This window comes from Crotalus tigris, unplaced genomic scaffold (genome assembly GCF_016545835.1).
Source record: "Crotalus tigris isolate CLP2741 ecotype Arizona unplaced genomic scaffold, ASM1654583v1 scf7180000017685.4511686, whole genome shotgun sequence".
Classification (NCBI taxonomy): Eukaryota; Metazoa; Chordata; class Lepidosauria; order Squamata; family Viperidae; genus Crotalus; species Crotalus tigris.
Window position 1 is genome coordinate 3,117,135 of NW_024096565.1, and position 13,783 is coordinate 3,130,917.

General features: G+C 36.0%; 1 protein-coding gene across 2 annotated transcripts in view; it reads right to left on the bottom strand.

The window, feature by feature from the left end:
• The window catches only part of ITGBL1 (integrin subunit beta like 1), a 203,457-nt gene that overhangs the window by 123,405 nt on the left and 66,269 nt on the right, over window positions 1-13,783 (bottom strand). For both annotated transcript variants that reach the window (XM_039337737.1, XM_039337736.1), the window contains exons 5-7: window positions 9,820-9,960; window positions 4,449-4,589; window positions 1,421-1,567 (exon numbers count right to left, since the gene is read on the bottom strand). In XM_039337737.1, the coding sequence (XP_039193671.1) occupies window positions 1,421-1,567; window positions 4,449-4,589; window positions 9,820-9,960 (429 nt within the window). The remainder of the gene's footprint in view (window positions 1-1,420; window positions 1,568-4,448; window positions 4,590-9,819; window positions 9,961-13,783) is intronic.

A 13,783-nucleotide genomic window follows, 5' to 3' on the forward strand; every position in this document is an offset into this window, starting at 1 on the left:
GGCTTTTCTTCAAATAGATATCCACACTGGTCATGGATCTTCCTTGTTGATTAGGACAGACTATAGATATTATAAAATAAACATGTTCATGTACTACAATCATTGTTAGCAAAACAATAATTATTGAAAGAATGGTAATAGCCAATACCTTGTAGATGCTTCAGATTGTAAGAGATTTCTCTTTAATCACATGGAAAGACCAAAAAAGTGCTCTTTTTAAAATAGCAAATCAAGGATCAATAGCTGAAAACCAAATACAGAAGACTAACCCATAATATGTTATTTTTTTTCAGAAGTTTCAAGGGGCATTCCAGAATTATCTTCTATTACATTGTAGAATTTACTTGCTTCCAATAAAGACCTCACTTTTAAAGAAACCTAAAGGCTTGGTTGCAAATCTCAGTGTCACTTTTAAAAGTTTAATATTGAAATTATAATGCTATAATTCCTGTAAGAAATGCCTGCGCTACTTTTCTCTATTTATAAAATATGCAAATTTCCACATTTAACATTTTGCTGTAACCCATAACACTAGAATGGTCAAGTGAAATAATTTTTCTTTAGCTAATTAATTGCTTTACACAGTCCAGCTAACACTTTTTCAAATTACAAATAATCAGATGCAGCTGCAACCTAGTCAGCTATGTAGCTTTTTATGGCACGATTAATATGGGTTCAATTCTACCCCTGAAACAGTTGTTCAGTTCAGAGAGTCTTTATAATGCCATGCAGAGTGAAGATGGCAATGTTGCTCACTATCCAGTGTATGTTAATACTTCCTCACATTTTGCTATCAATTTTTAGGAGTGATGTCTCCTGAATATTTATTACTTAAAATATTCTGCCACCCCCAAGTGGGCAAGACTGCATCACTATTACCAACCCATGAACAAGCAAAGCATCAGGTCAGCACATAGTTGTTGCAGATATAATGCATGGTACATTATCATTATAAAATTGGAAATAGAAAAAGGAATTCTTCATACCCTTAAAACTAAGCATATTCACTCCCTACTGAATGCTAATAGCATATTATGTTCACAAGTTACATGATGCAGCAACGTGAAGGATGACCCAAATCATGAAACAATCAGGACGATCTTTTGAGCATCAGGTTTGCTGAATTAGAACTTTTGAGGTCCCAAGCCACCTGCTGATCCTTGCCACTTAAAGTAGCAGGCCAGGGAGGAAAATGAGCAGGTGGCAAAGTCTACATGATGGATTGCTCATCAAGCAAATCTGTGCCTCATTGTTCTGCTTCATTTGTTTTCCAGATAACATTAAGCAAGCAACCAGCAGTGCTGGGGAGCTGCTCTAATCTAAAACAAATATTTGACTGTAAACTAATGCACATGCTTGGTGAAACTAAATTGCTTCCACAAATGAGCTATGATCATCCTGGAAAATCCAAGTAACCTACCTTTGCCAGAACACGGAAGATGTGAATCTCCTTGGCATTTCTTAAGGCTCTCTTCAGCTGAGATAGGACAAGAAATTGGATGTTCACACTTCTTCCCTGTCCATCCTGTCTTACAGTCACATCGTCCACAGTTACACTGGCCGTGACCTTAATAGCAAAACAAATGTGCATACAGTATTTCATCTCCATACAGTAGCCTAAAATTTCTGAGCTCCTGCTTAAATGAGTCAGTGGAACTAAGACTGCCTGCTGTACCTACTTGCTACCGCTCACGTTTTCATATTTTGTTTATCCAATTTCTGTGGACATTGTATCATACTTGTAACTTCCTTCAATAGTCTTTTACATTTTTTCTTCTGGACCAAGGAGACTTTGGGGGCACATATATATTCCCATATCTTTGCACATAGCCCGACTTCTCAAACATCCTGTCTCAAGCACTTATTTAACTTTTTAAAATCTTTTTCATTTCAGAGCAACTGCGGTACAACAGTAGGATAGCAACCAGAATTCTGTCACAGTTCCAACATACCAGGGGTAGGCAACCTTGGCTCTTTTATGACTCGTGGACTTCAACTTCCAGAATTTCTGAGCCAGCCATTCTCTGACCAAAGATCAGAGATAATCTTTTAAGTCTTTCATATGTCAATAACTCTCTATCCAACAGAAGGCAATATCTGTAGCTCGGGATTGAACTGAGTAGTTCTTGGTGTCTTCTGAGTTTGATTGTTTGTTTGTAGACCTTTCATTATCCAGGAATTTCAATGAGTAGTGAAACACCTGCAAACAGCCAAGCTCAGAGAGCACCAGGAACTCCATAAAACCTTTGTATTAAAAGTCCAGCAAACCAAGCAGAAAAGTTCTGTGTTCTTGTTTAAGCTATGGGGATTTTAAGATCTATTTTTTAAAAAAAATGGTGGTTACCAAAGTAGTAAGCTTCCCTAAAATTACAATGACACAGTTTAGAGACTAGGCTAGATAAGAAGTAGGCAATTTGGTGTCCTCCAGATAAGGAGTTTTAAAACTTTTATAGGCCACAGAACATATTAATGTAAAAACAAAACAAAACTCAACCTTGAACCTTGTGATCGAAAATTAGACCTCTAGTAGTAGAAAATTATATTCATCTGCGTTCAGATGAACTCCCCCCCTTTTTTTGTTTGTTTGTGTGTCCTTAATCTCTTATGGAACTCCATCAAGTTCTTGTAGATAAAATATTTGAAAAACATCTCCATCCTGCTAGCTGCACTAGTGGGTGAGGGGGGGGGGGCTGAAATTCTGAAACAAATGGAAGGCAAAGTTTTGTATCATTCAAACTCAGAAATTTCCTTAAAAACTTCCTGGGAAATTTGTGTACTCTGCTTGAGTTTCCTGATGCAAACAAACATGATATATATGTAGAAAATAATAAAATGAAATAAATGAATCACCTTCTATCACATTCCTAACATGTGTATAGAATGATAAAAATTTACATAACTTTTCTTCATAGGAAATTGGGGTATAGGAAACTGCATTATAGGCATTTTTTATTTTTTTTCTAATTCTGAGAATGTGAGAGAGAGAGAGAGAGAGAGAGAGAGAGAGAGAGAGAGAGAGAGAGAGAGAGAGAGAGAGAGAGAGAGAGAGAGAGAGGTTATTAGAAAGAAGTTTATTTTTTCCCAGCTGGAGATTTTGGTAGGATCTCTATAATAATATCTGCTATTTAAATCTGGTCTGAAGAAGACAACAATCAGCAATTTGGAGTGAAATGAAATATTGAGAGTATGGGAATCTCCAATGGAAACTCCGCCAGGTAAAATTGAACAATAGGGTTTCCAGATTTTCAGTATAAAATCTTTAAATGTTTCATTTAATTCTAGGCAGGCTCTTAGATTTGCAAACTGGTTTATTACAATTTCCAGATGGTTAATTTGAATACATTCTTGCAGACTTTGTTTCCTCCTTAAGTTTTTTCTTCATAATTGATGAAAGTTTTTCACCTGACAGGCACTGACTCAGTTTGTTCCAAGCCAAAATAATCTCATCTATCTACCTCCTTCTGATTCTTCAATTGCTCCACTGGTGCTTGGCTGACATGAATACAATCAATATGGGTTGTTAAGGATATTTAGAGAGCCAGTTTTGTATAGTGATGGACAAGAAATTGAGCACTTCTGAGTCTTAATCTTTTTCCCAGCTGAGTGACTTTAAACCAGTTGCCCTCTCTCAACTCATCCCATCCAATAGGGTTCTGTGGGGAAAATAGAAGGGAGCATTTTATCTGCCACTCTGAGTTATACAAAATAAAAGTGGGTAATAAATGTTTGTTCACTATTTTGGACATAAAGGAGGAAACATTGCAAGATACTAGTCTCCATGCTTTGGGGTTTTGCATTAAACACCTCAATGTATCTGCATATTTTATTTATTTTTCCAAATAATATAGCTGCCTATCTCAAAAAACAAGAGATTCTGAGCAGCTATTTAACTTTGAAGCTATAACTGCTAGATGTAGTAATTTTGGGTCCTTGGTACTCTCTGAGCTTGGTTGTTTTCTTACAGATGTTTCATTACCTGACTAGGTAATGAACATAAACATAGAACTGATGATGATACTTATTGGGCAATGAAATGTCTTCAAGAAAACACCAAGCTCAGAAAATACCAAGGAGCCCACACATCAATTCTGAGCTACAAATATTATCTTTTATTGGTACTAGTCTGACCATTCAGGAAGATATGAATTCATATGGCAAAATACAGATCCAAAACACCAGATCACTTTCTGGAATTCTTGTGGAGTGGGATCATTCTGTTCCTCCAGATGAAAGGGACAAAGGCAGGAAATGACAGAATGTGGGACTGTATCATCATGCAATCCTATGTATTTGTATCTTAAGTCAAGACACAAGTTTATAACTTTGGCATAAATAGGATTTTAACAATGTATGTTATTATTTGGGATCTGTATTATTAGAGTTTCTATTGTAAAGCATCTTAAATCTTCCATTGAGATCACATTAAGTCCTTGAATTATTTTCTTCACCTGAACAGAAATCATCTGAGTATCGATCATAGGCTGCCTTGCAGTTTCGTTCATCACATTCGCAGGTATCTCCGTGAATATCTCCCCAATCTCCAGTTGGGTCAACATCATGACATATGCATTCTCCACACACACATGTTCCTACAATAGGAAAAGTTGATATTTAACAGAATCAAAGTAAAATCAACAACTCAATTTTGTATTTAAATGAAATTTGACAAGGCTGGGCAATCTTTTCCTAGCTCGATGCCATGAAAATAAGTCCTGCATGAGCCACAAGGGTGGGTTAGTGATGCAATACTCCAAGGAAGGAGAGATGCAATTTTTAAAAATCTTTCTACATATATATTTTTAGATAGGAAGAATTTAAATCCAGTTATTTGGGTTTTAATCCCTTTTGTCCATACATTCACTGAGAAATTAGTATTCAAGAAAAATCAGCAATTGGCCTCCAGATGTTAACTATATTCTAGGAACCTTCAAAAACTGAGAGTCCAAAAAATGTTGAGAACTGTTATTCTGATCATGTATAACTCTTGACTTAACAGTTTGTGTTTGAAATGGCTGTTTCAAGATAAAATGTATCATTCCTGAACATGTTAACTAGAGGAAATCAACATTTGCAACAGAAAAAGAAAATGCAGGTGAATCCTAGATCACAATAATTCAGTCTTGATTATCTCTTGGTTATAATATGTGGATGTGACTAGGTTTGCTTTCCTGAGTTTATATTTTCACTTACCCTGGGTATCATAAGTTCTTTGACTCCTTGTAAAGAGCACTAACTTCAGCTCTCTGGGATCTTTCACAAAGACCCCTAGGACTACCTGCACACCCAGACAACATTAAATGAACACAATAGCCAAGCTTGTTTGTTATTATTACACACCCACATTCAGTCATTCCTCTTTGTGTGCTATGGCTTGGTATCTGCTGTAGGTAGTTTGTTTATCATTTACTATGCTGAGCAAATGCAATGTGCGGGGTCTTCTGCTGTGATCTCCTCCATAAACAAACTTTAAACAAATTTGTTCCTACTGGAAGCCCTGGGAACATTGTGTTCACACAGTACGGTAAGCCATTAAACAGGCTGGGGACTACTGTGTCCATGCTGTGCAGCTCAGAGAGAAGAGCAATTGAACAAGATTATTTGCTTATAACTAAGCAGCATGGGATGCTTTGTTGTGCAAACAACCCTAGAGAGTTTTGGGTGTGCACACTGAATCAGAGCCACTATCATTCCTCTTATCTGGTCTTCAAACAACATGTCTTTCTACTCCTGCCATTATCAAAGAAAAGCCTTTTACACAAAATGTTGCTAAGTTAACAGAATAACAGAAAAAAGCATTGGAGGGGACCTCGGAGGCCCAGTCCAACCCCAATACCATTTCAGACAGTTCTTTAAAACCTCCAGTGTTGAAGCACTCACACTTCACTAATTTATTACTCTCACAGTCAGAAACTTTCTTCTTAGTTCTAGGTTGGTTCTCCCCTTATTTTCCATCCACTGCTTCTTGTCCTGCCATCAGGTGCTTTGAGAATAGGTTGACCCCCTCTTCTTTGTGGCAGCCCCTTAGATATTGGAACACTGCTATCATATCACCCCTAGTCCTTCTTTGCATTAAACTAGACATACCTAATTCCTGCAACCGTTCTTCATGTTTTAGCCTTCAATCCCCTAAGCATCTTTGTTGCTCTTCTCTGCACTCTTTCTAGAGTCTCAATATCTTTTTTATATTGTGGTGATCAAAACTGGATGCAATATTCCAAGTGCAGTCTTATCAAGGCATTATAAAGTGATACCAGTACTAACACTTCACGTGATTTTGATTCTATCCCCCTGTTAATGTAGCTTAGCACTGTGTTGGCTTTTTTTGGCTGCTGCAGCACACTGCTGGCTCATATTTAAGTGATTGTCCACTAGGACTCCAAGATCCCTTTCACAATTACTATTACTATACCTGTGCATGTAGAACCTTACTTTTCTCACCAATGAATGAGTATTCTTGCCAGCTTGGTGATGTCTGCAAATTTGATGAGTTCCCCCTCTATCCCCTCATCTAAATCATTGATGAAGATATTGAAGAGTATTGGGTTAAGACAGAGTCTTGGAGTACTCCACTACATACTTCCCTTCATGTAGATGCAGTTTCATTAAGGACTACACTTTGAGTGCAATTGGTCAGCCAGTTACAAATCATCTGGTGGTGATGCTGTTTAACCCATATTATTCTATTCTATTCTATTCTGTTCTGTTCTGTTCTGTTCTATTTGCAAGCTTCTGTTACACTTTTCTGTAATACCCTAAACTACAGTGAGTTTAACTTCTTGGATCAATAAAGATGGGGAATGGATGACATGTAAATAGAGGCTCTGTTCTATGCGTCCTCCCAACCATAGGCAATTCCCAATCACCAAGAGAGATTGGGACTTCAAAGGCATTTTATTTTCTGCATTGCTGCACCTTTTATCATGAAACATGCCAGTTAGAATATATTTGTTTTTTTCTAACAAAATGGCTGAAATAGCCTTGTGTGCCACTCAACCATCATAATATATGAGTGCAAAATCCCTATTCAGAAATCCAAGATCTGAGATGTATACTTAACACTACCAGCATGAAAACTAGGAATGTTTAGCTCAATGTATATTTGATTTGACCAGGTATACATGTTAGTAATTACTACTGACTGCATGAAAACAAGGAAAGTTGAATATAAGTTGTCAATAATGTTGTATTCATAGTTTTCATTCAGGAGCTCGAGGAAACACTTCTTCCTCTTGTGTTTCCCCACACCAACTGTGAGGTTGCTTGAGTCAAGAGACAATAAATAGCTCAAAGTCTCCCATTGAGCTTCACCCAACCTAACCTCATCAAAGAATTCACCATCACCCATATCGAAGAATGCAGAGATGCCATCATGTGAACAAAGTACATGCTAATGACATCCAAAATGTAAAAATGGGAACTGCCAAGATATATGTCAGATGATTAAGTATGTACATAGAAATCATTGCCCCAGCCATAATTATCCTTGAGTCAATCCATACAGTATCCCTTAAAAATTTGATTATTTGGGTATTTCTTCCAATGATACTCCTTTCTTCTGGCACACTTTCTGATCTTATGTGGTCAACTATGGTTTTTTAAAAAAAACCATACACAATATTTTTAAAGTATTGCTTTCAATGAAATCATGTCATTAAATAGACAAATAATTCATTTACAAAACTGATGTTACAATCTAGTACATAGTTTCTAGAAGTATGGGTCTCTGTGTGTGTGTGTGTGTATTTTCAATATTTTAGTCGGGGCTTTTAAATTGCTGTATAATTAAAATGAGAGGGTTTTATAAATGCTCTCAAGATAATTAGATGCTCTTCATTTGGCAGAGTTTTGTCAATAAAGATGTAGTAAAGAGATGAATTTTGAGATTTGCACTTTTGCTTTAATCTAATAGATTTGGACTGTGGTCAGAGAAACAACAGCTGATATTTTAAATATTTTCTTAGTGAAAACAAACATTGTCACAGTTTAGAAATATATAGTTAATCCATTTATGATTATTTTTCCTATCAAACTAAAATTATTTGAATGAAAATGAAATAATAAATTAGTGATCAAAATTAACATGTACATACAAAGGATTTAGATACAATTTTTATTCTGAGCAAAATATGAGGGCTAATTATCTCATAATGGAGTATTGCCTGTAAGGTCTTTGGAGTTGGTTCTGTTATGAAATCAACAATCATGAGAACCATTTCACAGGATGGCAGTCAACACTTATCTACATATTCACAGTATTTAGAGGCTAAATCCTCTCCATTGGTGGAATATCAGAAATAAAATGCAATGTCTCAGTTGAGTCAACCAATATATTAAAATCTCCTATTGGCCTTCAATTCTCTTTAATAACATTTTAAAAATAAGGTTTTAAAAAGTGGGTTGGATCTAGAGCACACTTACATAGGCCATTGGATATGAAATGGGTGGCAAATAAATTTCATAGATGGATGGATGGATGGACAGACAGACAGACAGAGAAACAAGTCATGACTAATGTAACCGTATTGATTTCAAAAAGTCTATTTTAAATATTGCTAAATTTGCATCCAGTGTACATTTAATAGCATCATCTAATTACCAACTTGACAGCAAGAATTCATATGTCTGCACACATACACAAAAATACACACACACACATACTGCAAATTCAGCAAACAATGCTTCCCTATGAACAAAGACTTATTATTTGGTACTTTAGTCAGCAGTGAAGGGTCTTATAAATCTCACTGATAGGGACATTATACAGATCTAATTTTATGCACAAAATAAAAATAAAGTTTCATGTAACATAGAGGGTAGAGGTAGGAGAAAACCAAAGATGTGCCTGATCATAACACCATGTCACAACCTAGAATCAATACTGCAACCAGGAGAATTGATCTTCAATTAAAATACAGTATCACCTAGGAAAGGCGCAGCCTCTTATATTTTCCTTTCTTTGCTTAGTACCTCTCTGAATATTCATCTTGCCTAGACTCCCTTTGGGCACTCTTCTACTCCATGATTGGAAAAAGGACCTGTCAGTATGTGTATCATATCTACACTGAAATCTAGTTTTGCTGTTTTGTGAAAATATTTAAAAAAGAGCATGGAAACAAAAGAGACCAAGGCCTGAAATAGCACCATCCAATGCTGTTCCATATGCACTGATTTCACACAGATATTGTGAGATATTTTCCTCAGAATAAGAGAATAACAGAGTTGGAAGGGACCTTGGCGGTCAATCTAGTCCAACCCCCTGCTTAGGCAGGAAGCCCTATACCATTTCAGACAAATGGTTGTCCAATCTCTTCTTTAAAAATTCCAGTGTTGGAGTATTCACAACTTCTGGAGGCAAGTTGTTCCATTGATTAATTAGTTTCCATCCATTGCTTCTTGTCCTGCCTTCAGGTGCTTGGCTTACTCCCACATTGTAATTTTTCAGCAGCTTTCCTTCCCGAACCTGGTACCCTTTCCAAAGTATTAAGCTCTTATGCATGAACACCATAATGGAAAATCACAGGTGATTTATGAGGAACTTAGGGTGGTTTAGATATTGTTCAGCTATGTCGCCCAGCATTTCTTCATGTGGCTCTCTTTTTGCACATGATTTTTTTTTGGGGGGGGGACCATATTTCACTATATTAATACACAGGATGGTAAATAAAACAGAATAAATTAGCATTGGTTCACAGTTAGCAATATCTACCCTTCTTTTTGTAATAATAAATCAGCTGAGTTTTCTCTAAGCCCTGCAATTTTGGAAGAGTGCCAAACATGGAAAAAAGTTCACTTAGATGATAACCAAGGTGAACAACAAACCTCTGTTGCTGCAGATTTTGCCATTTGGAGAGGTACACTTCTTCTTGATCTCCCAGGGGGCGATGTCACATTGGAGCTCACATTTATCGCCATGCCAACCAGCCTCGCAGTAACAGTTTCCACAGTAACACATGCCATGGCCTTATCCCAAAACAAAATGTTGACAGTGAAGTTCCTTCCAGAAACATAAACTATTGAGTTCATTTTTGAAAACTTAAAGTTTTAAGCTTAGATGTTTGATCAATAGGTGTCATGAAAATTTGTCTAATGGGAGTTAGATTTTGCTCAAAAATCATAATCATAAATCATAAAATATAACAAGGTTAAAACAATCACGGCCCTTGTATAGCAAATCGCAACTTTACACATTTTGGAATATTTACATTTTTCTTTATACAGTCTTCATTTCTGCCCCCTTCACTACTTATGATGTCTCCATTTTTTATCAACTCCCTCCATTTGGGGAATTATTCTAGATTAGACTGAGTGTTATGCTTTACCAACGAAGGAGAATATTTGTAGCTCAGGGTTGAAATGAGGGGTCCTTGGTGCTCTCTGAGCTTGCTTGTTTTCTTGCAGACGTTTCATTACCCTAACTTGGTAACATCATCAGTACTAGTAAGGAGTGCTGTTTGCTCTTATGTTTTAGTTTTCAAAGATCAGAATCTTTTATTTATTTGTTTTTTATTAAGTACAAAGAAAAAAAAGGATTAAAAACATTGAACATGGTAAATCATCTTTGACTGACATCTCAGTCCATATTGTACATTAATTACATATAATATACCTATATACAACTATACATTTCTAGTCTCTATCTCAGTTTATCTCTTTACTGTGAACTCCATTTTTCCCCTCCATCTATAAAATTTATTTCATATTCAATAAAATTCTGTTTCTTCCTGATTTTTTAATCTTTTAGTTATCCTATCTAGTTCTGCGCAAAACATACTTTTCTTTATTAGTGCTTCCTCACTCGTTACTTCCATTGCTTTCCATTTTTGAGCAAATAGTATCCTTGCTGCTGTGACCACATGGATAATTAAATATGTGTCCTCTTTATTTACATTTTTCTCTAGTATTCCTAATAGTAATGTCTTCGGTTTGTATTGAATATTTTGCCTAGTCATTTCTATTGCCCAATCCCAGACCATACGCCAATACATCTGTGCTTCTCTACATGTCCACCATACATGAAAAAAGATGCCCTTTTCTTTTTTACATTTCTAATACATAGATGAATATCCATTATACATTTTGGCTAATCTGGCCGGAGAGAGAAGCCATCTGTAAACCATCTTATACAGGTTTTCTTTATATGATGTCGCCACTGTGATTTTGTTATTTCGCTCCCATACTTGCTGCCATTGATCCATATTTATATTATATCCTAGATCTATTGCCCATGTCACCATTGTTTCTTTAACCTGCTCCTCATATAGCTTATGTTCCAACAGGTGTTTATAAATATTCTGTATTTGTTTTTTCTCCGGGCCTAGCAGTATTTTATCTAACCCTGTTATCTTGTCTGTTAATTCCCCATTCTTGCTTATCCTTCATGTATCTTGCTTGTATCTGGAGATAAGACCACCACTCCATGTCTATTCCTTGTTGCTTTAGCTCTTGTTTTTGTTTTAAATAACCTTCTTCTGTCAAGATGTCTTTATATATAATAGCTTTGTCTGTCCTGTACAAATTGGAGTATGTGACTGCTTCCAATGGCGATAGCCAAGCCGGATCTTTGTGTAATACTGATGTTTAACTATATTCCAGCTTTTTATTAATTCTTGCTGAACCTTATGTCTTAAAAAATATTGATAGTTTCTGCTTTGCCCCATCCATATGTGAGCATGCCAGCCCTGCTGCAGGTCATAACCCTCTAAATGTAAACATCTTTTATTTTCTAAGGTTATCCAGTCTCTAATCCATGTTAGGGCCGCTGCTTGGTAATATAGCTTCCAATCTGGGAAACCTAAACCTCCCCTCTCTTTGGCATCCTGTAGTGCCTTTAATTTTATTCTTGCCTTCTTACCGGACCACACAAATTCTAAGGTTAATTTATTCAGCTCCTTGAAAAATTTCTTGTCTAATTGAATTGGAATATTCTGAAACAGGAATATCATTTTAGGTAAGATGTTCATTTTTACTGCGGCAATTCTCCCGAGTAATGAGAGATGTAAATTTTTCCAGCGGTCTAAATCTACTTTTATATTTTTGACCAATTTGCCATAATTGTCTTCTTTAAGTGATGAGCAGCGAGCTGAAATAACTGTCCCTAAATATTTTAATTTGGAAACTACTTGTATACCTAATTTTGCTTTGAGGTTTCCTTTTTGTATGTTAGTCATGTTTTTTATGATAATCTTTGTTTTGTTTCTATTTATTTTCAAACCTGCCAGATCCCCATACTCTTCCAATATTTCGAATAATTTCTGGCCTGATTGTTCTGGGTCTTCTAATATAAATGCTAAGTCGTCTGCATAAGCTTGAAGTTTGTATGTTTCTTTCTTGATCTTAAGTCCTTTAATCTGCTCTTCTTTTCTTACTACTCTGGCAAGAATTTCTAATGTATATATGAATAACAGTGGCAAGAGAGGACATCCTTGTCTTGTGCCTTTCTGTATGTTGAATTTATCAGTGGCCTCTCCATTTATTATGATCTGGGCCTTTTGTTCAGAATATATTGCAGTTATCACGTTTAAATTTTTTTCCCCAACATCCATTGATTTTAGTTGTTGGATCATAAATTGCCAATTAACATTGTCAAAAGCCTTCTGTGCATCAAGGAACAGAAGTGCCACTTGATGATCGCTATGCGATTCATAAAATTCAAAGATGTCTAAAATTGTTCTTATATTCCGCTTAGTCTGCCTGTTTGGTAAAAACCCATTTTGATCCGAATGTACGAAATCAACTAGGTATTTTTTGAATCTCTCCGCCATTATTGAGGCAAAAATTTTATAATCAGAATTCAATAATGATACAGGTCTATAATTTTGTATCCGTATTTTTTCCGCTTCTTCTTTTGGAATCAGTATTATATTTGCCTCCGACCAGGACTTAGGTATTTTAGCACCGATTAATACTGCGTTGAAAACTTCTAGTAGGTATTGATTGAGTGCACTTTGTTGTTCTTTATATAGTTCTGCAGGTATTCCATCCGGACCAGTAGCCTTATTGATCTTTTGTTTATTTATAGCCCTGATTATTTCAGCCATTCTTATTTCCTCATTTAACATAGATTTTATTTCCTCCGGAATCTTCGGTATGTCTACCTTCCCTAAGTATTCTATTATCCTTCTTACATTTTTCCCCTCATTTCTCTTATATAATTTTTCATAGTATCTTTGAGCGATTCCCCTTTTTATAGTCTCCTCCCCCTGAGTCTCTCCTTTCTCATCTTCCAAATTAATAATCCATTGCTTCTCTTTCTGCCTTCTTAGTTTATACACTAGCCATCTTCCTGATTTATTCACGTGCTCAAAGTTATTTTGCTTAGCTGCCTGTAGTTTTTGTGCTAACTTTTCCGAATCCTCTATACAGAGTTTATGTTTAATTAAATCCATTTTGTTTTTCAATCCTTTGTTTTCAGGATCTCTCTGAAATTGTGTTTCAGCCTGTTTGTATTCTTCCTCTAGCCTCAAAATATCAGAATCTTTTAAACATGTCTAGTCTTTCATGTGAATATGAACTTATGAACATCAACATCAATTTGAGTTTTGAGAGCCAGTGAGGTCTAGTGTTTAAGGCTCCAAGTTAGAAACCAGGTAACTGTGAGTACTAATCCCACCTTAGTATGAATGATGGCTGGGTGACGGGCTAGTTGCTCTTTCTCAGCCCCAACATCAGGCTCAAGCAACAAGCTGGTTGGTCAATTCTTATTGCAATCAATGGATCAATATTTGGTTGATAAGAAAAAAGAAAACCCTACTAGAAGAAGAAAAAATGTTATTTGAGTGTAGAA